Source organism: Gadus macrocephalus, chromosome 16 (genome assembly GCF_031168955.1).
Source record: "Gadus macrocephalus chromosome 16, ASM3116895v1".
In the NCBI taxonomy this organism is placed as follows: Eukaryota; Metazoa; Chordata; class Actinopteri; order Gadiformes; family Gadidae; genus Gadus; species Gadus macrocephalus.
Window position 1 is genome coordinate 21,314,839 of NC_082397.1, and position 26,579 is coordinate 21,341,417.

The 26,579-nt window shown below is 42.1% G+C and overlaps 4 protein-coding genes across 8 annotated transcripts; 2 read left to right on the top strand and 2 right to left on the bottom strand.

Annotated features, from left to right (window-relative positions):
- The first annotated feature begins 359 nt into the window (after nucleotides 1-359).
- On the top strand, nucleotides 360-8,877 carry kcnj13 (potassium inwardly rectifying channel subfamily J member 13). 4 transcript variants are annotated; one of them, XM_060076298.1, is made up of 4 exons: nucleotides 360-721; nucleotides 2,239-2,576; nucleotides 4,556-5,122; nucleotides 6,953-8,877. In XM_060076298.1, exons 3-4 carry the CDS (start codon nucleotides 4,606-4,608, stop codon nucleotides 7,525-7,527), a joined length of 1,092 nt encoding a protein of 363 aa, XP_059932281.1. In that variant the 5' UTR covers nucleotides 360-721; nucleotides 2,239-2,576; nucleotides 4,556-4,605; the 3' UTR covers nucleotides 7,528-8,877. The 4 variants fall into 4 exon arrangements, with proteins under 4 accessions (XP_059932281.1, XP_059932283.1, XP_059932282.1 ...); XM_060076300.1 differs by having other exon boundaries at nucleotides 2,239-2,572; XM_060076299.1 differs by lacking the exon at nucleotides 360-721 and having other exon boundaries at nucleotides 2,123-2,576.
- A 1,055-nt stretch (nucleotides 8,878-9,932) lies between these two features.
- efhd1 (EF-hand domain family, member D1) lies at nucleotides 9,933-20,124 on the bottom strand. The gene is made up of 4 exons (XM_060076302.1): nucleotides 19,646-20,124; nucleotides 14,237-14,384; nucleotides 12,335-12,469; nucleotides 9,933-11,514 (listed from the first exon to the last, which is right to left on the bottom strand). The coding sequence occupies exons 1-4, from the start codon at nucleotides 19,972-19,974 to the stop codon at nucleotides 11,380-11,382; spliced, it is 747 nt and encodes a 248-aa protein (XP_059932285.1). The 5' UTR covers nucleotides 19,975-20,124; the 3' UTR covers nucleotides 9,933-11,379.
- Nucleotides 20,125-21,200: 1,076 nt separating this feature from the next.
- lyrm9 (LYR motif containing 9) lies at nucleotides 21,201-22,779 on the top strand. The gene is made up of 5 exons (XM_060076305.1): nucleotides 21,201-21,218; nucleotides 21,263-21,300; nucleotides 21,861-22,015; nucleotides 22,206-22,298; nucleotides 22,384-22,779. Exons 3-5 carry the CDS (start codon nucleotides 21,890-21,892, stop codon nucleotides 22,399-22,401), a joined length of 237 nt encoding a protein of 78 aa, XP_059932288.1. The 5' UTR covers nucleotides 21,201-21,218; nucleotides 21,263-21,300; nucleotides 21,861-21,889; the 3' UTR covers nucleotides 22,402-22,779.
- On the bottom strand, nucleotides 22,777-26,550 carry ift20 (intraflagellar transport 20 homolog (Chlamydomonas)). Of its 2 annotated transcripts, none has more exons than XM_060076304.1 (5): nucleotides 26,404-26,550; nucleotides 25,702-25,838; nucleotides 25,510-25,595; nucleotides 25,278-25,381; nucleotides 22,777-23,499 (listed from the first exon to the last, which is right to left on the bottom strand). In XM_060076304.1, exons 2-5 carry the CDS (start codon nucleotides 25,826-25,828, stop codon nucleotides 23,418-23,420), a joined length of 399 nt encoding a protein of 132 aa, XP_059932287.1. In that variant the 5' UTR covers nucleotides 25,829-25,838; nucleotides 26,404-26,550; the 3' UTR covers nucleotides 22,777-23,417. The 2 variants fall into 2 exon arrangements, with proteins under 2 accessions (XP_059932287.1, XP_059932286.1); XM_060076303.1 differs by having other exon boundaries at nucleotides 26,303-26,470.
- Nucleotides 26,551-26,579: the final 29 nt, after the last annotated feature.

Here is a 26,579-nt window from a genome sequence, read left to right on the forward strand (position 1 = left end):
ATCAAAGTTTGTTATTCAATGAAGGCAGAGGCGCTCCAGTGACCTGGTTCTAGAAGAGAACCAACGATAAATGAGAGGTGGTCGTCAAGGAGGTGTGCCACAAAGCACAGATTCCAAAGAAAGTGTGGAACACTCTCCACATAAGAGGGCTCATTCCCAGTGCTGATTGGTTAGAAATGAGCTGTGAATGGTCTTAAATCTAAATTGTTTCATACAGAGGCATACACAGTCAACTGGAACAAATATACTTACATTCAGGGCATTCCACTCACTTACAGCTAGCCAATGACTTCTCTAACAAATAAAAGTTCTTAAATCCTACCTAAAGCACCTTTAAATTAAGGGGACTAGACACCATATGTATCATGGCGAGTCCCGTAATGTGATATTATGTACCATAGTATTCAGTACTACAGTGTGGTTTAACATGGTTAATACCATAGACCTTTTACCAAGGGAAGTAGTATATTTAACTTTGATCCATGTGCTCTCTCTAGTGGTAGAGACCAGTAACCACAGAGACAGGTTACTTATGTTGCTACCGCACATCTCGTTAGAAAAGGCCTGCTTCATACATCTGAAACAGGAAATTCAGGGTTATTTCTGTTTTTGGTGTCAAAATGGCCACAGTGTGCTTGTGGCATGCTTGATAGGTACTCGTGAGGGTTTGTGTGAACATTTGCTGATGTAGTCTATTGGAGAGTTAGAAAGAAAGCAGCAGGTAAGCAAGTACTGCTTATTTTTTTTCAACCCTGTTCTACTGAGAGAACTAAAGGACTAAAACTCCCAAAAATGTCTGAAGTTCCCGCACGTTGTTAAAGTTTAAATATTTTATCGTTCCATCCACACACACACACACACACACACACACACACACACACACACACACACACACACACACACACACACACACACACACACACACACACACACACACACACACACACACACACACACACATAAACAAATTGATTATTGGAGTACATTGGTCAGTGTAAATGCATATGTTTATGCTATAGATAATATAACATGAAAAATTGAAAGGCTTTTCTTTTAATCCTTTTGAATCACCATACCGGATGTCCCAGATCCTGATTGGTAACAGTTACTATGTCTTGTTGCATCTGTTTTGTCTTGTTTGGGCCGTATGCGTGTAGCAATATTCTCATTTCTCTATGTCATTGAATGTATATACATCTGTCTCCTGGGGTTGACCTCTGACCTTAAGTCACAGGGCGATGCTATACTATTACAGTCAACAAAGAAGTACTGTGAGGCCACTGTGAGGCCCGGTGAAGTGTGGTGGTTGCCTAAGAGCACATGTATCTATAGCAGGACACCAGCACGGCATTCTCAACAAGGACACAGGCTCAAACACAGAGCATCCCTTGACTCTATAAGTAACAAATAAGAGCTTATCTTTAGATTCTGGAAAACCCTCTCGTGTTAATCAATGAGCTTATTGTCGTGGCTGGGAAGAAAAGGTTAAACCAATGGTTACAAAGGTCCAGGGATGACTTTGTCCACGGTTTTGTATTTATGCTATGTGTTTGTGGTCCTCTGCATGTTAATAAATACCCATGCATGATATATTTGTGGAAAGTGCAGCCAGGGCAAACAGCTAAATGTCCCCAGCATAGGGCTAGTTAGGCATGTGTGCCCCCTACATATCTGTGTGGACACACTTAGAAAAATACACAAACACACTCAGACATGCTTACACAGATGCACATGCCAACACATGTATACGCAACATAAATATAACATATATATACATATACATATAAATGTAATTGTATAAAATAATAAAATATATAATGTATATATAATGAATGGATGTATTTGGGTAGGTATGTACATACATACACACACACACACACACACACACACACACACACACACACACACACACACACACACACACACACACACACACACGCGCACACACACACACACACACACACACACACACACACACGCACACTCACACGCACACGCACACGCACACACACACACACACACACACACACACACACAAACCTGTTGCCTTATCTTAAATTTCTCGGCTGAGATGAAAAAAGTATATCTTATCTTATCTTATCTTATCTCCATACTCATTCTCTGACAAGCAGCTGTGGGACACCAGCCCACAAGCAGCTCTTTCAATGAACTCTGACAAGGTGTTGTTCTTTTTTTCCCCCTCCCCCTTTCTCTGTTGCCTTCCGGGAACACTAATAGGCTACATGCAGAGTAATGTGACCAATCGAATCATCTTCGGCCCGGGCCTGGGAGCAGCAGTACGGAGAGGCAAGGCGAAGAGCTCGCACTAGCGGTCCGGCTCTCGCACTGTGGAACAAAAGTCCCTGGAGCGTGTCACTCTCTCAGCCGTGGATCTTTGGGACCCCTCTGGGATTTACCTCCCCTGTCGCTCGTCCACCCAGGAACCAGGAGGCAACATTTTCCCCTAATCTTCCCTCGGCCCCCCCTTCCCTAACCCCCCTCTTGCCCGCTGCCCTCGGATTCAAACCAAGGCCCAGGTGATACAGGCGGCGTCGTCTGCCACCTGTAAATTGTGGGTGAGTTTACAACCAAACCAAAGTGTTTCAGAGATGCTCGTTGTGTCCTGAGGGTCGGCTGCAAGGTTAATGTGTGCACGGGTAATGATGATGTGAGAGAGAGAGAGAGAGAGAGAGAGAGAGAGAGAGAGAGAGAGAGAGAGAGAGAGAGAGAGAGAGAGAGAGAGAGAGAGAGAGAGAGAGAGAGAGAGAGAGAGAGAGAGAGAGAGAGAGAGAGAGAGAGAGAGAGAGAGAGAGAGAGAGAGAGAGAGAGAGAGAGATTGCTGTGAACTAAGATGGTGCATCAGAGGTTGGAGAGCAAATGGTAATGGTCTCCACACAAGTTAGGTAATAGGGCCCTTTGTTATTGACTCAGATGTTGAGGTACAATGCCTAACATTACATAAAACCTAAAAAGGCAGACCATGTGGATTTTTATCTAAAGATGCTTAGGTTTTGAGGCCAGGTGTTTGACATGATGTTGATGTATTTTTTTCTACTGCTTTACATATGTACTGAGGTAGCGTTACAACTTGAATTCACGTTATAAGAAGGCGTGACCTTAATACTAGCAACATGGACCAGCTCAGGCCATGAGCAGTCCATCTATTATCCTTGTAAGGAATAAATGTCACAGATTGCGCCTATTCAGTTTTCAGATATGCTTACATTATTAAAAAACCTGTCCATCTTTATCATCAAAAGGCAATGATTCTAACGCCAATGTAGCCAACAAAATGCCATATCTGGACGGCTTTGCGTTGTCATTCTCTAAACACCCCCCTCCCCCCATCACCATCCCCCAACCTTCCCTCCTTGAGGCTCTTGGTCACATTAAAAAGAGTTTTAAGGACAGAGTCGCGTTTGTTAAAACGCAGTCGTCAGTGTCATATTTCCCTGTTCATCAGCGAAGCACCTGACAACAATAGTCATGAAAGAGATAGGGCCGATCGGCCGGGGCGGACTGGTACAAAAAGGCGGCCTGCTCTGCCAAAGAGCTGGCCCAGCTCATGGCCCTCATGTGACGGCCTCGCTGCAGCGTGGATCCCCCGTGCCGAGGAGGACAAAGACTTGGTTCTTGTAGGCCTTACGGGACCCTTACCCTACATTATTTACTGGTCAGTGCAAATGTTGCGTGTTCTCGTGCTTATAAAGCAGAGCTATGTTTCGGTGTTACCCCAGCGCTGATCTGATACTGAAGACGATTGGGCTTTTTATGTTGAATAACCCTCGCTGCAGAGAGGGGGTGAGGGAGTGAAGGAGTGAATGCTCATTTATAGTTCGAGATGGATTCAGTCCAACTTAGTTTTGCCGGTTGTTTTGAATGTCAATGTTAGAATGAGGGTTGATTATGAATAAACACTTTCATAATTGATAAAATGCTCAAATCTGGGCTTTTCCAAAGCAATCATTCATACAATGCCACACAAATCATCGTTCCTAATCCTGAATATCCCTTTTTTCGGGGATGAGTGTGATAAGTGTGATCCTATGACTGGATCTCAGAAGCATAGGTGAACGCAGGATGTTTAACATGCACAGTGGATCCTTAAAGACGACGAGGAGAGAGACATACAGCCAGTGCAGTAAGTTTAAAACTCCCCACAGATGAAAGGCACATTCCTACCCTGCATGTCGCTGTGTTACACAGACAGACGCCCCGCTGGGACCTGCTCTAATCTCCTGGCAACAATATTGACACAGAAACTTGGAAAGGACAAGACTCTAGCTAGCTGTCAGGAGTACCCTCAAGGCTACATCTGGATACTAGAGTGTCTCTACGGCGCGCACGCATACACACACGCACACTCATGCACCAACATACACACACACACTCACGCGCACACCACAAGCCATACAGTACATAGAAATGCATGCATACATTTGTAACTTCAATGAGTAAAGATTGTCATCTTTGCATCCTGAATGTAAGCGCCTGACATCGGTCTGGCTGTCGTTAAAAGCTCCTGTTTCGTCGTTTTCTTTGCATTTCTCTCCAGACGATTCACAACCGTCCCCGTCGACTTGCCCTCCCTGAGAACCAATCACCATGACGACCAAATCCCACAACAACGACCTAGGCGGCAAGGCCTCCTCATCCCCCCTCCTCTCCTCTCCCGCCCGCCAGCGCCTGGTGACCAAGGACGGGCACTGCACCCTGGGCGCACCGCCCCCGCCCCCGGGCCTGTGGCCCTGGGCGCCGGGCCGCGCCTGGCTGCTTACCTTCCAGGACCTGTGGGGGGCGGTGGTTGGTCTTCGCTGGCGCTGGGTGCTGCTGGCCTTCTGCGCCTCCTTCGTAGCCCACTGGCTGCTGTTCGCCTGCCTGTGGTACCTGCTAGCGCACCTCAACGGGGACCTGGCCGTGCTGGACCACGACGCGCCGCCACTCGGACACGTGGTGTGCGTCAAGCACATCACCAGCTTCACCGCCGCCTTCTCCTTCTCCCTGGAGACCCAGCTGACCATCGGCTACGGCACCATGTTCCCCAGCGGAGACTGCCCCAGCGCCATCGCCCTGCTGGCGGTGCAGATGCTACTGGGGCTCATGCTGGAGGCCTTCATCACAGGTAACCCCCATTAAGGGACAGACTGGGTGGCAGTAGCTCAGGAGGTAGGCTGGTAACCGGAAAGGTTGCTAGTTCGATCCCTGGCTCCTCCTGACTCCGCCAGAGTGTCGAGGTGTCCCTGAGCAAGACACCTCACCCAAACCTGCCCTATGACGAACTGGCTTCCGCCCTGCGTGGTTGACTCCATCGGTGTGTGAATGTGTGAATGAATTGTTGTAAGTCGCTTTGGATAAAAGCGTCTGCAAAATACCCTCAATGTAAAATGACTCATCCTACACATAGTGCATAGCGTCACATGCCCGACAAACACGGTGCAGTTGGCCCACGGAACGATTGTCCCTTGATCATGTCCAAAGGCCTTCCGATAATTCATTCAAACAGACACGTTAAGCGATGCAATACTCTTTTCTTCGTAAAACATGCATTAGTAACGACTAATAGTAATGACTATAGCCTCCACTGATGATATGAATCGTATCATGCACTACCTATTCATACCCCTTGGGGTTTTGCTATTTCCAGACACACTCTTTTACTGCTAAATAAAAGGAAGGTGAATTGATAGCTTCTCAGTCAATCAATGGTCAATGTTAAAGACTAACTACACACTAGGTTTGTCATTTAGCTTGGAGGTTATTGGTTATAGCTCATCTTTTGAGCCTCAGTCTAAAGACACATCGTTAGAGCAAAACCATCAGGTAATTTATTAAATCATTTTGTATTAGTATATCTAAAAGGGTTGCACATTTAACTGCCAAACTAAATACATGGTTTTCTTTAACAATCTAATAATAATAAACACAGAGGAAGGAACAGTGTGGATCAAGTTTGCACATATCTGATGAATTAAAAAAGGGCCTGAGGATGTGCACTTTGTGTGTGGTTTGGCACACTCTGGGGCAGATGTTCAAATCAAATCAGCTTTATTGACCATGTACTGGGGGAAATCTAGCAAGCTCTTCTCGGGAACAGCTGTCATCTGTTGTTTCCCTGATATAAGAAGTGCAGTTCTTGACGAAAGCTCTGAAATCAACACAAACAGGGATGGGCCCCCATTTCCTGGCCAATAGTGTGGTGATAGGTGTGGAAAAAACAAACAAAATAATTAGACGCTAGGCTCTGCACCATTCCACACTACACATTGTCTTCCATCTGGCCCCCTGAAAAGAGAAATGAGAAACGTTTGGTCATGCCAGGGTGATCTTGATGTAAGCATGTATGGAATAACACAGCTGTGCTTACATCAGAGGACCATCACCACAGAGACAGAAAATATACTCAGAATAGAACACAATTGGCTTGTCTGAAAGTATATTAATGTAATTGTACTATATATTATTATATTATATTGACTATCTATTAATATTTAGTTTTCACAAAATATGAAAGTCATTTATTTGATCGGATCCTTTGATTAACCAAAGCCACAATTCTTTCATTCATGTATTTTTTTTTTATCCTGGTTGTACCGGGGTGTTGAAATAACAAATAACAAACTTTAGGTGGCAGCACACTCGCAAAAGTTGTATGTGCCAACCCTTTGATTAAATTAGACTTTAGATACAATCAAAGCACTATCGTTGAATTTAATAACTTTTATTTTCTATTTGTTTGAATATTGAAAGATAAAGACTACTTCACTATCAGAAATATCACGTTTTGTGAGTGAGCCAGAGGCCAAGGGCTAAACAGAGTATAGTGCGACAATGGAGGAAAATAAAACAATAACAGAATGAGAAGACAGAACTGACCAATAAAAAACGTTCAAACAGAAAGCACACAAAAGAATAACCATGTCCTTTAATTACCTCCGTTGTGTCCAACATCCAGGGGCGTTCGTGGCCAAGATCGCCCGTCCCCAGAAGCGAGCCGGAGCCATCCAGTTCAGCCCTCAGGCCGTGGTGGGCCAGCACCAGGGCCAAACGTGCCTCATGCTGCGGGCCACCAACGTGCTCCAGCGACCCCTGGTGGACGTGAAGGTGAGCGCCGTGCTCTACGAGGAATGCGAGGGTCAGACGCTGCACCAGACCTCTCTGGACTTCCAGCTGGACCACCTGGGCACGAGGTCCTGCCCCTTCTTCATCTTCCCCCTCACTTTCTTCCACCTACTGGACCGCCGCAGCCCCTTGCACCCGGCACTCTGCGAGGGGAGCTCCACCCACTTTGAGCTGGTGGTCTTCCTATCCGCGTCCCAGGAGGGCACAGGGGACACCTGTCAGAAGAGGACCTCCTACCTCCGCCAAGAGATCAAGTTCGACCGGCGCTTTCTCCCGGCCATGGGCCTGGACGCCCTGGGTCGGTACAAGGTGAATGGCCAGCAGTTTGACACGACCCACTCCAGGGAACCTTTGGCAAAGGACTGTGTGGTGCAGATCAACGGAGACGGGAGCGACCGGATGGAGTGAGGAGGAAGAGGAAGAAGAAGGCCCGTCGTTAGGTGAGGTGATCTCCAAGGAATAGTGTTTCTCAGCAGCGGTTCACACACACTTTTTTACGTCCCAAAGGCCGACCCATTTGTAGATGAAAATGAAGCATCCACCCCCCTGCTAAAGATGGTGTGTAAACAGTTATTATTTGAAAATGAAAGATTAACTGTTAAATTGTAGCTGTACCTCTGAAAATGTACAAGACCTCTTTAAATATACACACCGATAGTTTGGCAAAAGATTTCATGATTTTCATTCATTATTTTAATTTGTTAATTCATTGGAGGGTTGAATCATCACCAGATATTAGATATTAATTTTATTTTAGTTGAACAACAATTCATATTGATCTTCAGCAGGTGCGCATGAAGATTAGGTGGTCAGGGCCTCATTTTACGGCTCATCCGGCCAGTGTCTATCGCACAACCGTCAAAATGACTGGTCTAGAGGAACACAGAGATATATGCAGGGAGAGACTGTTAGTGAACATCCATGAGGGTAACATGTGAAGAAAGATGTACTTCCATTTATAGGAGCAAAATTTGGCAGGTCTTAAAAGTGTGAAAAATGTAATCTATTGGAATGACAGAATGTGCTGAGGTCTTCGCCATTCGAATCAATGGGCATTCACCACTGCATAAAGACAATGTATATCATTGACATTCATAGTGTTAGAGAAGTGCTTGGTTCGACATGGATCTGAGATGCCATCCAACAGGATTAGACAGCATGCAATTTAACTGTCAATATTAAGCGGCTGGGGTTATCCAATGGGAGTGTTTGGAACACAAATATACATGCATAAATGTCCCTTAGATTGGGGATATTTAACTTTAGACTGACAGAAAGCACTTAAGCAAAATAAATCACATTATGCCTGAATAGTGATATATACATTAATAATTAATTGATTTGTATTGATTAGTAGATTATGCTTTAATAAAAAAAACACAAACATACAAAAAAAATTATTCACTTCAGAAGATCAGTAAATTATGTACACCAAATTTTTGATATACTCTTTCAGCTTGTATTTCGAAATGTCTAGACTTAGCACTTTGGGACAGAGTAGTTGAAACTTATGTTTGTTTGGAGGATATGAGTTAGGAGTTACCATTTGAACTTAATTGACATGGTGAGTGAAATCACTGTGTTATCTACAGTATATGGCTTTAAAAAATCATGTGAAGTAACATAAGAAACACAAGAGGAGAAAGGTTCAATAAAAGCTTGATTGTGAGGGATGAGATCTAAATGTATCACACATACTTCAGTGCCTTGTACAGTGTACATTACATTAAAATAAATATTTTCTAAACAAACCTACAACCGCCTCCTGTTCTGTTCTTCTCAGACCTGTTTTTCACAACTACAACAAGAGTCAGCTGAAATTAAATGCCACATTTGTAATAACATCTGATTGATTACTAAAGGGGCGATATTATGCCACCAGGTGTGTGATTAGCCATTACAAGCCGTTTGAATTTTTTTTTTCCTGAGATTCCAACTTGATGTATGATGGAAGATAAACATTTGCTGGAGTCCAGTGGGAAGGCTGGTAGACTGATCTATTCATCATACACATAGGTCAACACTCCCACTTGTAATGTCACTAAAACACAGGAAAAAGTCTGATTTTCAAATGGCTTGTAATGGCTATCACTCACATCTGGTAGCACAATATCACCCCTTTAACGGTTGTAACCTAATCTGAATTCGTTCAAATGTATCGCAACACTTGTGTTGCATGCATGAAATTAAAATATGCAACATCTTATAATTGAATGGTACAAGTACAGGCATTTATTGGTTACTAGTATTTGCCTAATGGATCCTCATTTAGGCCCGTCCACACGACTCCGGAGGTTTTTAAACAGACGTTCGGCTGCGGTTTTGCCTTGCTTCCACGCAACCAGAGAGGGTTTGGGGCATGCAAACAGATTTTTTTAAACAATCTTCCAGAGTGGACTGAGTTCTTTGAAAATGCAGCCGTGTGGACAGGCAAAACCATAGCTTTTCTATGACGGCACGCATGTGCATAAAGCCATTGCCCGCAGGCTCTGGGATTTCTTGTTTTTTTGCATATTTCAGCAGAAGTGTTACACTGCTAACTACTGCCCTGGTATACTTGCCCCATTTTCACTCGTGTCGCTGCGTGAACCAGGATAGTTCTGAAAACCTTGTGTGGATGCAGACTTTTTTGAAACACAAATAACTTTTGAAAAACCTTGAGTGTCGGTTGATATGAGATTTGGGGGATTTTGATTAATTACATTAATCAATACATTTAAAAAGTTATGCCAACATAAATACAATATCTTGATTGCAAGAGAATAGGAACACATTTGCGAATATAAAACTACAAATAATTCACAATCAAACAATGCAACTCAATTATTTATTTGATCATTTATATTTTACTATATCAAATATATCATAGCAGTTCATATTAGCCACCCCTTCATTTTGGTAGGTACATCAAAATATATGCATGTGCATTACAACAGATTAAATGTAATACCTATTTTATATATGAAAAAATACATCATTTTAATCTCAGCAACATATACATTACATAAAAATGGTACTTTTACAAACAGTAATTTTGACATACATAAAATAAAAAAACATGGTGAGCAAAGGGCCCATTCCACTCCCTTACAAGTCTCAGTTAGTCTTTCATGAATGGTTTTTCTTAAAACATGGATGTGACATGTTGACATATTAAAGTAGTTAATCATTAATAATGAAGACAAAAAGCCATGTCTGTAAAAGCAGCTAACTTTTACAGACAATTAGACCTACATCTAGACACTAATGCCTGTGCTTCCAAAAGTCAATGAAAATGATCTAAGATTGCATAAGGCTTAAATGCCACCATGCCCTTTTTTCCACAATAATAATTGTCACAATAAAGTTGGCAAAAAAACGAATTATAGTTAAAGTGTACATATACATACAATATAAACGAGTGAGACAATTATTTGACACACCTCACACAATAATGTTTGGATCCAAAAGATGAATTAAGAATTACTTAACGAAACCTGACATTTACATCAGCCATTCCACAAAAAGTAAATGTTGCAAGTAAAATAAAGGGACAACCTTAAATTGTCCCCAAGTGTATGTTGAATGATAAAGAAGATTAGAATAAAATCAGAAATGAACAAACATATTGGGGACAGCACCCTCCGTCTAATGAAAGACAGACTTAAATCATTTCTGATTGGCTATTGGCTCGTGATGTCATTTGCCATATAATCTATTGCTTGCATTTGACACCGCTTTATGCGATAGGAAAACTCACACTTGGGGCTATCCCTACTTTACGATTTGATCATATATTTTAAAGTAAAACAAAAAACTTAAAGTAAAATAAAATAGCAACACTAAATGGACCCTCATTTTACTCCTCGGATATGTCCTTGGAGTGTCCAAGCCTCTTTAAGATATGTTTGCTGGAGCAGCCATTTTCAAGAAGAAGGAAGGTCAACTTGCAGTTTCACAGAATTTTGTAACTCACGTCACTGCTTGAACTAATTTGAAATCATATATTAATAAATAGCACACTTCCACGTCAGAACATGTTACACCATGAAACAGCTAGGGAAAAGGCTTTGTGTGACAAACATTAAAAAAGATGAGATCATTTCAAGCCCAAACACATCACAGTTACATTAAGAGCTGACCTCGTGGTAGGGCTAGCTAGGCTAAATTATTGTGCATTGCAAAACTACTGTTAGGATCTCCGTTTGAGATGTTTGAGATTGTGCATGCCGAGATGACCTGTAGCTCTGCCGGGCCGCGGGCTCCCCCTGCAGGAGGAGGTCAGGAGCAGAAGGTGGACTGTAGCTCCTTGAAGGCGGCCCGTCGCTCCTTCTTGTCCTGCTCCTGCTTCTTGCGCTCCTCCTTCTCCTCCAGGATCTCCAACTCAAACTTACTGCCCACAGAGAGAGCCTTCATCTGTTATGGCCGAGGGGAAACATACATTGCAATGGTTGGTCTAAATCCGCACAATCAAATCCCTGGCCGAGGATGAATTAGAGTTGATAGGGTGGCTTTGGGAAGACCCTATAGCGGCTCAGTTAAGGGAGTTCGACAAACATCGAAGGTGGTGTTAAAAAAAACCTTCCCCTTTCGATTCTAAAGTTTCATCTGTCAGGGCATAACAGAAAAACAACATCTTTGGTATATTTAACCACAGCTGACCAACAGCATTTCCCGACCAAAGGCGTAACTATGGTCTGTCTGTGCCAGGCTAGCATTGTGCCCAAGTTTAAATCCAGTGGGGTTCTGTTTGTCCACCAGAGGGCGTACTTTAGTAAAGGACGAATCTGAGGCTAGGGCGGGGAAGAGGAGGAGAAAATTTGGCACAGTGACAGGATTCCCAGCATACCCCGTTTCACAACAACAAGTGCTTTCTGTTCCCAGGAATCCCACGGCTTCTCCCAGCCAATCCAAATCCCATGTTGTCCATGAGAATCAGGACATAAGAATGCAGGTCACAGACGGACTGGTGAATAAGTAATCGGGACACGAGTCCCAATACAACCTCCTAGAATCACGAATGAGTCATGGTTAAAAAAACAAAAAACGAAGCAAGGCTGCTAGTATTAACAATTAAAGACTTATTTGCGTTTGAATTTCCAATACTTTGACACACACACACACACACACACACACACACACACACACACACACACACACACACACACACACACACACACACACACACACACACACACACACACACACACACACACACACACACACACACACACACCTTTGCCTCGAAGAAGTCCTTGGCCCCCATCACGCCCTCGGTGGAGACGTCTATTTCGGACAGCCTGGCCAGAGCCATCAGGCCGCTTTCCTCCTCCAGCTCCCCAGCTGCTGCCTTGTGGAAGATGAGCAGGAACTAGAGAGGGGGGAAACAGGTTGAGAGTGTGAGTCATCAGGCGCTTCCACTCAGAAATCCAAGCAGTTAGTCCACATTATGCGGCACAGACTCAATATTGTTAGACAAATGACTATGGTAAATAAAATGATATCCGTAGCGACAACTGTATTCTTGGTTGCATTATGAATAGGGCCTACTCTACATACAATACACAAACAAACGCAATCTTGCTTCATTACAAATAAACAAATAAACAGTTTTATCCTGTGCCATTCATCTTGAAGTTATGACGGGTCTCTTGAAACCAAATTAAATGATTAATTGACGAATCACATTGATACTTTATCTTCAGAGGTCATAAAGTAGCCATCATAAACATTTAAATGGCCTACTTATAAAGCCTTTAAGATCTACAATCACATTTGCCCGGCAAGCTTCTCTGACCACAATTGAATCAGCTGCGCTCAAAGAGGAGGGGTGCAGCAATAACATCATTGAATTGTTCTGAGCTGACGCAAGAAAAGATCTCTGCTCAGCAGCCGTTGTCCTGCAAGCGTCAGCCAAAGAAACACCAAGTAGTCATCACAAATGTAAATCCTGTGTCTGTAAAGGGCTGTAAAGGGTAATTTACTGCAATTGTTCTACATTTCCTCAAGCTTGCTAGTACCCTTCCTCTTCCCCCCCCACCGGTGAATAGTACGAAACATTGTATGGCTCCAGTATCAGAGGAAGTTATACAGAAGAATTACCAGACTCTGGGCTTAGTCCAGAAGGCAATGTCTCATCAGAATACTTCTGCTCTGCTGGTAAATGTAATTATATGTCCCATTCTCACTCTCCTGAACCCCCACACTCACATTATACATGCCACTTATGATGGTCAGATAGAGCTACCATCAAGAGGGATGGTCCTGTCCAAGGCATCATAGGGCTGAGCTCAGAAAGGTACGAGTCTTTCCTCTCAGGTGTACACTAGTGGGTGCCATCGAGAAGTCCCATCAGTGGGACCAGACTAATGTAGTGCAAGAATCTCTCGTAGCGATACAGATGACTTTATGGATCACAGAATCTATTATTTGTTACAGTTACCCTGCTGTGATAACATGAAGAAAGTTGTATTGTATCAACAAGTGCAACCAAGAACTGGGTGTAGAAACGCCATTCATAACCCAACTAGTACCTTTCCTCAACTTATCTTAACAGTCAAATGATTTGTCACATTTTCTTGTCTAGGAAATTAACATCTTAAGGCCACACTAGCTGGCCTACCAGCATGGACCATCTAATCAGCTCTTCTGCTTGACATCTGATTTTCCCTCACTACAACAATGGTAATGCTTTGCATCAATTCCAAAATGCAGATAATGTTGGACGCAATTGATCTGCACCTTCCTGTATAATGTCACAACTACATTGCATTCTGGATCTTCTCTATAGCATCAGTACCTAGGACTCCTCGAGCCAGCTTTTCTTTTGTGAGGCTCATTGGTAGTGGATAAGCTACAAAGGTCCATTTAATTTGCATGGTCAATCACAGTTTAAGATAGCACTTAACATGTTTGTCTTCATTCAATACCTGCATATCTGGTTTGAATGCCACTACGCTTGTCCTTTTCCATGGACAGCTGATCCAATCAAAGTCTGATACAATATTCTGCCTGAGTGATTTAAGATATACCAAGAGATAGTGGTATAGGTGAAAAGCATGCACAACCACCATCAGTTATGCTAACTTGGCCAGTGTTTGACATAATTTATAAAAGGAACTACTCAATGAAAGCGTACTTCTCTGTAGCTTAGTTTGCCGTCAAAGTCCTCGTCGACTTCCTTGATCATGTTCTTGAGGCCCAGGTGGGTCTGAGGGGCTCCCAGTTTCTCCATCATCAGCTTCAGCTCCATCAGGTCAATGAAGCCGTCCTTACCGGAGTCAAACCTACCCAAACACAAAAATTAAATGCTTGAAATCCACACTTATGTTTATTCAAAAGAGGGGAATAGCGAGAGAAAGCAAAGAAGATCATCATCAATGCCTTTTGACATCATAATGTATTGAATGCTACCTTTTGAGATTCTTAGAATTAGTCAGTCAGTCATTGTCGACTAGCTGATGAAGAATTAAAGATTTAATTTAATTAAATATTTTAAAAAGACTATTTAAATGTATTTAGTTGATAGGGACAATGCTCATTGATTGACAAACAATTTTCTTGCTGTAAATAAGCCAGAGTTAGCTGCAAATGCTAATTTCCTAGCCAGATCTTAAAAAGGCAACCTAAAATACAATAACTGATAAAAGATAATTGTGGTTACGTCACACTATTGTCAATGATTGTTTGTTAAAAGGGGAACTTCCAAGCTTGGCTATTTTCTAATAATGATACTGCTTCATATGCCTGTTTGCAGGAAAAGATAGCTGGATGGATTGAGAATGAAAAACATAATTAAAAAAGGGTTTTCATTAGGTTGACGTTGCATCGTTTCTTTCCCAACGCGAACGTATTTTCTTGTATTACTAAATATCCAAGCGTGATGGTTCTGCTTTAAACAGAACTCCCTGACAGGCATACAAACTCAACCAAATTGCCTCATTGTTGGCTAATGGTCTCCCCCACTCCTGAACAACTGGTTAGATTGGGTGGCTGCTGGTGAGTGACCCCTGGTCAGGCTGTGGCTTGAATAGGCCATGCAGCTTGTGGGTGGTGTTCTTACTGAATGTATTGAGCACCACACATGTTGCAACAACCAACATAGACTCTTACGGTACGGCCACACCAAACGCGTTACTCGCGTTAGGGGCGTCCAAACTCGGCATTTTTGCAGAGGGAACCATTGGTATAGGCGCGTAGACGCGTTACATGCGATGAAGCGTCGCGTTAGGGGCGTTACGCGCGACAGACGCACGTAAACGCAGTAACGCGCCCAACGCACCAACGCCCGGAGTTCAGAAATCTGAACTTTCAACGCTCCAACGCGTGGCGTTTAGCTGCGATAGCCAATCAGCGTGGAGCTTGACCCGACGTCACTGGCAGAGAGTAGTGAGCTTGGACAGAAGCATACGGCCGACATCTTTCTTTATTCTGGGTGGAAATAGTAACATAGTTACGCCGTTAAATGCGTTTATGGAAACATTTTTAGCGAGAAATGTGCATTTTACTTTCATAATGTTCGCTCGGTGAATGTGAAGGATGTTTGGTTTGATAGTTATGACGAAGAGGGAACGCTCCGTTCACTTGCATGGACTGAGTGTCTGGATGCTAAGCAACCTCAACGTCTTGGCGGACTATTTCTCTGCTGATCAACACTACGAATGCTGGAAACACACCAGACACACCATGTGTCTAGTTATTTAACCCGATTATTGTTATTTATATCAGAGATTATTTAATCTAACCCGATCTAAACTCTATCACCCAAACACGGCGGTGTTTGGGGTTCCTACCTCGGACTCCAGCGCAGCCACGGCCGACAACTATCTTTATTCTGGGTGGAAATAGTAACATAGTTACGCCATTAAATGCGTTTATGGAAAAAAAATTAGCGAGAAATGTGCATTTTACTTTCATAATGTTCGCTCGGTGAATGTGAAGGATGTTTGGTTTGATAGTTATGACGAAGAGGGAACGCTGTTCACTTGCATGGACATGGACTCATCTAGCTGCGTTGGCGCATTGACGCGTTGGAAGCGTTGAACCACCACACAATGATCAAGCGTCAGGTTAGGCGCGTTACTCGCGTTATCCAACGCGAGTAACGCGTTTGGTGTGGCCGCACCGTTAAGAGGGAGTCTACTTTATAAAGCCATCAACATTTATATTGCTGTATGCAAATGATGTAAAAAAATATTTTTAAAAAGGTACATTTTTACAGTGCTTCCTGGGACACAGTCACAAAATACAGCAACCCGAACCCAGCTCAAGCCTAGAAAAGATGTTGGAAAGTCCCACTATAGCTTTTCCCCTCAGGGATAATGTCGCACTTCATCACATGACAATGTTGTGTGACACATGTTGCCATACAGATATCAAGACAGACAAAATACCTATTCATGGTTTACAAGGTTATGGCTTCACATAACTTTCCACATCATTATTTCAAGTGCATCCTGCCTATCACTCAATTCTTATCACCTTTCTCCCCCCAATAGGGAAAGCACAAAGAGGCTCATGTCTGATAGAATTACTATTTATAGGAGGCATTCACCAGCTGTTGACAGGCCAGCAAATCTGGTTCCCCCACACACAGGCAACGCAATCTCTTACCCACCAAAGAGAGAGCCATTGTTTCATTCTGACTTCAAAAAAGGGCTGATAGGGCTGCCACCACCCTCAAAGGTCTCCATTTCAAAAATAGCCTTATATAGCGCTATTAAGTATTTAACATCGGGTTAAGATAACATCTCATTAGAGCAGCAGTACAAAAGAATGCCAAAACTCAACATTGAAACGGTAGGTCACTCCCCTGCAGACCAGAGGAAGGATCACTGACCCCAGTGAACCCAATCTTCAAATCACTCCCAAATAAAGCCTCCATTATTTACCGACCAAATCTTCTAATCTCAGCTACTTCTTTTTCCACCTCTTCAATTTTCAAACTGTCAAATTCGATGGATTCTGAAAAGTTATCTTAAATAATTTCCTAAAACAGAATTCATAAAAACACAACAAAAAAAAAAAACGGACGTGGCATCACTTTTGGTTCTTAATCCAACAACTGCTACTGATGTTGCAGTGTGACAACTGTCTCAACAGAGAGTGGCCTGTGTGCCTGTTCAACAGAGTGTGATCACATGTGGAACAAGCAGCCGTCACTACAGCTGAGAGCTGCAGTCCCTGCAGCAGATGTCCTACTAATGTGACGTGTTTGCAGATTGCATGGAAGCCAATGTGCATTTCTTCTCATTCTCAATCTCGTTCTGAATTGTAGATATTTATATTACTAATGCAAGGAAAATTGCAAAACTGATTAATGCTGCAATGAATGCATTCGGTTGGACTTGAACACTAGACTTCAAACGGTCAAATGGCTGTGCTTTTCTTTTCCAGTCGGAGCCAAGCCTCCCTCTCCCTAAATTCCTTTTGTTAATTGTAGATGCGGAAGTAACCGGCGTCAAGGCCACTTCTTTTTTTAAATCAAAGGCCTGGCTTTCTCTTTCTTCCCTCTCCAACCTCATCTTTTGTATGCATACATTTAGTGTTCTCACTGGGACGTTTTGGCACAGGTGATGAAGCTAAAGCTACAGTTCACAATGGAGTAACCACATCTTGGCCACACACCAAACCCAATGTGCCGTGTGGGACAACAACTCATGTCTTGTCACAATAAGACAAGAATCAAAGAAAAGAAATATGAAACTACATACCAAAAATAATAACATACCACTCTGGGTTATTGTGCCGACACCGTTATGTTCTTATAAAATTCCTGCCCCTACAGCTCTCTGTTCGTTTAGCATTCATACTCTATATAGCGAGAATTGTGATTTGTGATGGATAAAAGGGAAATATCCCTTTAAATCAAATCCTTGCATATGGAAGAAAACTAGGTCACTCAAGCATGACTGGACACTGCGTACTGAATGCCCCCAGGTAACGAAACGGCGGGTGAGAAACAGAGCACTCGCAAGAGAGGGGTGAAGTAGAAGAGACAATTCGCCACAGTGGGGGAGGGGACATGGGTGTGATCATGGGTGAGCAATCAACAAACCGTTTACATCCTAACTCTCATCCTAAGGTTGGACACACTCGTCCAGCCAGAGTGTGTCAAACCTTAGGATGAGAGTTAGGATGAAAGCGTGTCACGTAGTGGCGAGGTGTGCTCAGCCCTTCATCACTTACATCCACCTAAAGTAGGCTTAACCTTGCACCACTTAAGGTTCAAGAGGGTCAGCGACTGAAACCCAAGCTCTGTATGCAGACTCAAATACTATTCTGCATAAGAGGCTTGGATTTAAAACAAGACTGTTTTTACTGTAGTTGTTTTAGTAATAGTGTGTCAGTGTACTAATAGCGTTTTGGACAAGCTTGCATATAACCATTAGGACAGACAAATATGCATTTGGAATAGAATACATACAGATTTTGAATGGAAATAGTTTTCTTTTCAGAATTGAACACAAGATTCCATATTGTTGTTTGAGGTTGTACAATCGAGCCAATTGACAGGTCAAATCAACTCAACATAGTTCCTGCATCGTTCAAAGAGTGGCGGATGGTTAAGATGCAAGCAGCATGTGACCCTCTTGTCTCTCTCAATGGAGGAAATACACAATGCAAGTCATGGAACGAATGACTTGCCTTACAAAATATGGAAGGGCAGAGAGAGAATGTGGAATGAATATGGATGCATTGGGGGGAAAGTGAATATTTTAGATGAAGGAAAAGTGACAATTGGAAAGATATGTACAGGGGTGTCACACCCCTGACACAGGCAATATAGGTTTGTGAGGCTGAATACTGTTCGTTGAGTTCATCATGCGTTTCATGATGTGATATTTTGCGATATCAAGATTGTGATATTGGCCTACATATTAAAATGTAATAACAGTGGGACGTTTTATAAATGGTAAATGTTGCTCCACGACATCCGATTACCACCCCACACAAATATTATCCTGTCAACCAAGCCAAAAAGGCTTTTATCGGGAGGAAACGGGGAAAGATGGATGCCCTTATTCTATTATTGAAAAGAATAATCAGGCACAATGTCTGCTGGCTTACAGTTCTCTGAAAAACATAATACATCGTTTTGGGAAGTTGAATAGGATGTCCTCCCCAGTCGAGGGAAGAGAGAGAATCCACTGCTGGAATTATAAATCCGGGCAATATGTGGGTTACCATTGGACGCCCCAGCAGTGATTAGGAGATTAGACTCAGCGAGCCCACGGTATCAATGAGCCGCTTTAACAGACAAATATAATTCAATATAAAGAGAAAACTCCACGTGTGAACGGCTGGCAAACAGACGCTTCAATCAACTGTCAATCAGATCAATTATTCAACCGGGCGGCGTCTCACGTGTCGCAGCATAATCCTAATCCCAGTTTGGCCGTTCGTCTCCAAACACAATGCAGATGACGCGTTACGCACGAGCTTTTATATGTAATGCCAACAAATAAAAATAAATACAGAAATAAATCGCTATACAACATGGTGAAAATTCTACCAATCCACACCGTGGATGATGATCACGATTTACCTCTTGAACATCGCCTCCATATCCTTAATCTGTTTGCGAGAGAACTCTTTGAATTCCGTGTAGGGGTTGAAGACCTTGCTGCGTTTTGGCGCAGCGATGCCATCGTTGATGTCCAGCCTCCGGGTGAGTTTGGCGTTGAGTTCAGAAGACGCAGCAGCGTTGTTGTCGTCGGCCCCCGCCGTCGCAGCCCTCTCGCTCTCCGGTGTCTCTGGTTGCTCGCTGCATTTAGCAGGTACCTCTTCTTCAGTGGGGGCCGCTGCGGGTGCCGCTGAGCCCTGCTCGGTGTCCAACCTGCGCTGGAGCTTTCTAGCCAACTCTTCGGATGCCATGACGATGCTGAAGGGCTCTACGTTGTTTCGATGCGTTTGGAGTGAGCGGCGCGCTAAGCCTGGACTGGACTGTTGTGTGTTAGCGAGGTGCGTGTCAGTTCGTGCAGATACGCATCATAAATAGGCTGTCACTGGGGGCGGGACAGGAAGGCAGCGAGGGTTCCCATCAGACTCCCACTGATTTATCTCACCGACTCCAAATCAACGTTGGTCCATATTGCATGAATGCGCAATAGTATAGACATTAGATTGAACATCTCTATTTTTAACACTAGAATATGTTCACTCCTGTTTCAGCCTTTCAGCGTCTGTGAAAGAGGATGGGTGGATAGGCCTGGAATATTTTGTAGCTGCGCAAAAGCAAGGTTGTTGATGATTAGGCCTATTGCTCATAGTGTTTTCAAAGTATCTAAATGTTGATTGCAGCTTAGATGTTTACCCTTTTAGTTAAGGACACACATTTCATATTATGTAACGATATCATACAATAATATAGTTATTATTATTAATTCACTGCTTCTAGTTGCAACAATGACATTCAATAGCTGTATGCAATGTAAAATGTATGTATATATTTCCACACCTCATGAAACAAACGGGTATGCATAACAAAGGTCATTAATAAGGTCATCATTGAGGGAAATTCAATCTGAATTGAGCAGGCCATTGAGCATAATGCTATGGTGTGGTATTTTACTGCCCTCTATAGGCAGTGTCTATAAGCACACATAACGGTTTAGGCTACGGCGGTTCATTGATGACACACTGGACCAAGACAAAGAGTCGTTTTTTGTTGTCAAGTAAGCTTTTTATCCATGGAATTTCACCATGGTCTGTTGGGAATAGGGTTAACAGCCAATAAATATTTCAAAGTAATAAGAAAAAAAAAATACAGGACATATGGTAAAACATATGAAATACAATGCATGCAATATAATGAATGCAATATAGGCCTACATTTACTACATGTGCATTTGATAAGGTATATGTAGACCTATATTGTATATTTGCATTATTATTTTAACATGAATGAAAACAAATTGAAAAAAGATGATCTCAGATATAATTTAAATTTCATGAAATCATCAGCCACTCTACATCAATAGGTGGCGCTGTATTACACCTAGTCGCCAAAATAAAATCACATTTTGCGTCTAATCATTTTGATCACGGTAGGTGGCAGTACAGGCCAGCCTTTGGCTTTGCACAAATATCTAAAATGTAAAGAAGAGGTAACACTGCTCTATCTATTTATGTTATAGTCCCTTGTTCTGCGTAGTGAGGCCGAGATGCATATGATGACCCATATATGATGATGAAGAATAAGTAAGTATTAGAATAATAAACACCGATACCTTACTGTTGACGTCACTTTAACTTGATGAACCTGGTTATAAGTTCATGTACACGCTACACAGACCAGTGAACCGGTGTTTGTGACGGTCAATCAATGACGTTAATGTCATCCCAACAGCATGGAATGGCAAATATGTAATGGTGTCTTTAAAGTTGATATCCTGTTCTCGGATATCTTATTGTAGCCTGATATTCCTAACGTCAATGTACTTGTACTATAGTCTGTTGTTCTCATACACTCCAAGTCAACAGGATTATGTATAAATCTGTCTACCCATCTTTTGCCATGCTATCATTGTATTGTTTATTATATTGATTGAACTATGTAACCATTACTTTATTGCATATCTAGGGCTGCTTTTTATACAGCAACAAATTATGTATTTAGGTTCTGCATTTCGTCAATGAACACAAATCTGCCTATTTCTTACACATAAGTACATTTGAATAAGTTATATTTCCTCTAAAGTCTTAAACAACTTTTATCTCTAATAATATTATGTATTCATGTTTGTTTGTTTGTTTTACAGACAGTATCTGACAATAACACACGAGTGCAATGCCACCCTTAGCAGGATCTGAATTGGTGAAGACACCAGTCCACCTTTATCGTTACCTCCTGAGATGCTGCAAGCAATTACCGTCGCCTGGAATGCAGCAACATTACCGTCATGCTATTCGACAGGTATGGCACAAAGCCCTCTCTTCCAATGCACTGCTGTTTAAACACTGCATGCACTAGGTTAAGTGATTCGGTCATCTCCCTAAGTTGTATGGTTGTTGTTGTTCCAAATATGTTGGAAAAACGTGTGACGTTAGAATAACCCTAAATATAGTTTATTTAATATTCTATCACTTATGATGTGTCACCGCAGGGATATAATAGTCATAAGGATGAAGATGACCCTGAGAGAATACAAACTATTATACACCGGTCTTTAGCGGATGCTGACTGGATCCTTGATAAGGTAAGATCTTCTATGTCGTTCACGTTGAAGAAAACATGCTGGGTATTCGGCAAGGTTTCATGTTTTCTTTGTTTTTTTTCAACAGTATACAAAGAAGAAGTGAGCTACTCAAACTGGAAATCCGTACTCGAGCTGTTTTGTAAAATACCAGATGTTCTGCTTTAAATATACAGGTCGGTGTTTGACTTGCCTGACAGACATTTCACTTGGTCCCATTTCCTTGCAGAAAGCGAAAGGAGATACAACAGTTTCAGATCTTTCAAGGGCCAAAAGATTAATATAACGTCACACCATTATCTCTAATCTAGTATGAAAGTGTTGGGACTAAAATGTGTCAAATAAATAACTAAATAACCCAGATAATCTGTTTGAAGTGGTGAAATGTATGATATAGAACTTTTTAAAATTGGATATGATGCATGCTCCATTTAAACCTTGTACAGGTTGGAATATAAATAAATGATGCTAAACACTTGGAGAATTCTCTACAGTACATTTATTCAAGTGAAACCATATTCCATCCAGGAAATAAGTAGTATACATAGAAATCAAAAGACCACAAAAGGAAGATAATGTAATTACTTTGCACTACAGAATTAAAGTAAAAGCATAAGACCACAAGGCCATAGAGAGGCCTAAGGCATATAAAGTAATTTTGTATTAAAATGATTATTTACAGTTGCATGCACATGCTCCTTTGTATTGGTATAAAATTAATAAATTCAGAAACAGCAATTCTGCATTATAAATAGTATAAATATGTTTCTTTGTATATAAATAGCATCATCTTTTGCTTGTATGACATGGTGAAATGATAATGGTTCGATTTCAAAAGTACCTGATAAATAGTTTATTTTTTAATTGGAAAAGTCAAACATATTCCCCTTTGTGGGCATAGTTCAGCAGATGTCCTTCAGTTGATATAATCGCATAAATGTGGTGTAAATACGTTCTTGGCTGTAGCACAAGCTCTTGGATTGCCTTACAATAAGAATGATGTCATTGTTTGCTGCTCTACGAAATCTATCGCTGATAGAAAACCAACCAACAAAAGGACAGGCACTCTGGAAACACAATACACACAAAGACGATTTCTCTGGATACCTTCGTTCTTTGTGCTCATTTCTGGAGAATGAATTGATCGATGAATTCATTCTGCTCCGCCTCAACTTTAGACAGCGCCTCATACTCAATTCGGTATCTGAAAAAAACACATGCACATGATCGATTCTGATTTCTTTCTTAATTTGCCTTTTAAAATTGCGCACAGAGAGCCTTGCAATACAGGTGGCTCCCTCGTCTGCAAAATACTTATTTTATACCTTTGCAGGAATTGAGATTAAAATCTTTAAGAAAACGTGTACAGACATGATAAAACAGCAGAACAAGTCATGTAAAGTTTCAACACACAACAAATAACACATTTCAGTATTAACAGATGGGGGAAAAATATGAATCACATTTATAAAGATTCAACAGGAGGGCGATTACTTAAAGGCGCATTTCACCGGTGGAGGCATGAATATGTATTGAAATTGGGTCCTATATGTAGTCGAATAATAAAATAAATTTCTAATTTGGTGCCGTCTTGACCGAGAAAAGGCAGAAAGTGACTTTTTGGAGCTTGTGGATTGAAGACAACAACTCCCACGATGCACAGCTTCGCTGGCCACTCCCGCTGATCTAGATCTCCGCCTATCGGACACCTCGCTGTTCCATCTACCAAGCTCATACGCAAGACTGCTGGAAAATCATTTAACACAACATTCCTAGTGAAGAGTATTAGTTGGTGAAATCAGTGAATTAGTCATTGTTTGTATCTCTTTCGAAATGGTGAACTTTTGCATGGTGCCATCTTCTATGTCAGATCCAGTACCTTCCTTCATTGTACTTCAGTTTTATCAACAGCCTCTGTTAGCTTAGCTTCAGACGCTGTGGATGTTAGTTTCTGCTGGTGAAGTCCCACCCATTGGCACTGCTCTAATAGGTCTGTAGCGTCAGTGGGTCCCACCCCCTATAGAGGGGTGGGACTAGTGCTTGTAGTCTTACGAGAATCCTCCCCTCTTACACTTCCTATTTACTTATACGCAAAAATCGTCATATTGCGTCATCTTAAACAGGAAGTGTTGGAGATCGATACGGATCTATCCAGTCTCCCCAGAAAATAAGGGAATGATGCACGACCATTCAAAAATATGAGTGGGTTTCTAACGATACAAAGCTTAATGGAAATGGGTGAAGTTTCCCTTTAAGACATTTACAGGCTAGAGAGGATAACTCTAGACCTTTGATGAAAGAGCAAGGTCCACGTTGAAGGGGAAAAGTAGTAAAGCCCTTTTCCCTAGCTCTATGTGTACATTGGGAACAGAGAGATAATGCCCCACCAGACACTTTTATAAATAATAGTCTGCAAGTGGCTGGGCCAGTGCCTGGCTAGAGTGAGGACCAACCATTGAGGGGAACAAATTGTGTCATTCATGCGTCATTGCATTTGCAATGGTAAGGAACCTTACTGCCCCATGGTATACCATGTCCGCCATCAACAGACTGTCAGTGGATGCAAAGTAGCATAAAATTACGCTGTAAATCGAGGACTGGAATAAATGTAGCAGTAGTACGTATTTTTCTGCATGCAGAAGTAAACCAAGACTTATTTTGAAAAACATTACAATGTTTCGGCTTTAGTTTGTTGGTCAGATTTCAAATGTGTTAATTGAAAGACTGAGTCATCAATAATGAAACCGAGATATTTGTAGGAGTCCACCTTTTAAATCTCTACCAGTACAGTTAAACGGTTCTTTATAGATCTGGTATGGAGCCAATCCTATTATATTGATTTTCTGCACATCCAGTACACCTACAATTTCTGTCAACTTGCTCACTGAATCACCGATGAATGGATTTTCTTTTTCATATTCTGCAATGCGGTTTGTATTATTCAATGTTTTGTCATGAAGGATGCTAGAATCCAATGCTTACCTTTCAAGCTGCATCGTCTTCTCTGCTATGAGAGCCTGGAGCTGTTGCTGTTGAGCATCTCTTTGTTTCGCAACCGACTTCAACAAGTTCCTTGCTCCAATAGCCTAGGCAAAAGGGTTAAGAACACAGTATTGTAATAGATAAGCAATTAAGGCGGACAAAATTAAAATAATATGCTTTAGGTTAAAGTGGTTTACTTTTACTAATAACAATATGCTGAATGGCCTCTTACCTTCATCTTTTCCGTTTCGGCTTCTTTGGCCAATTCGTCTACCAACTCTATGAGACCTCCAACTATCTTTTGAAATTGCCCAATTTCTGCAAAATAAGATGAATGCAACAGCACGATAGATTGTGTTACATTTACCAATTCGGCTCAACAAAAGAAACAAGATATGTTATGGTGTGGACAAGATGTCCTTACTGTCCACAAACTCTTTGCACTCTTCCTTGAGTTCGGACGTCTTCTGGCCCACCTCAGGGTCCAGGACCCTCAGCTTGTTGAGGTCATCAAAATGAAAGCCAGCCTCTGCCAGGGGGTCGTTGGCCATGACTGCAGGACTGTGAATTGAATGTATGAAATACAGAATTAATAATAGCCTTTTGTCTGAAGAGTCGCCCTCTGTTACTGTGTTATTATTTCAAGTCCCGTGGTGGTGGCTCACAGGTTAAAACAAGAGATAAGGGCAATTGCTTATTCTTTGATGGTTGGTCACCGTTGACGTGATTATATGCTTCTGAAACTCATGCGTCCAATACCGAAGAAGTGACATTAGGGTAGCATTGTAGAATGAAAAACACGTTGTTTTCGACGAGATTAATCTGATATCTTTACAAACACTACCATTCACAATAATATTATTAGGGTGTGCTGATCAAGAGCAGCACCATGGCTAACCAAAATAAGCGGTAGGGGCATCTCAGTGTCTCCACCTCCACATCCAACCCTCGTCCATAACAACAGGGTCTGGGGTAAAGTATTAACACATTTTCGTCGTAGCACGACGCTATTGTTAGCGTCTCACCTTTAGCTGTAAACGTCAGCGGACCCCAGTGAAGTGGCGGACTGAGCCGGCTTATCGGTCTGTTTGTAACGTTGGGCCGAGCGAAGGAACAGCCGACTTACCTTTTAATGGCGTTACAAACACAAGTCACTTTGTTTGGCGTATATGTGGCATCTCTAGTGACGGACCGGACTTCTCCACCTCGGCTGCCAAGGAAACACGACGCTCCTCCTCCATGGGGCGGGACTTATATCTCGCAATGGTTTGTGGTATGAGTAGTTTCTTCACTCGTTAAAAA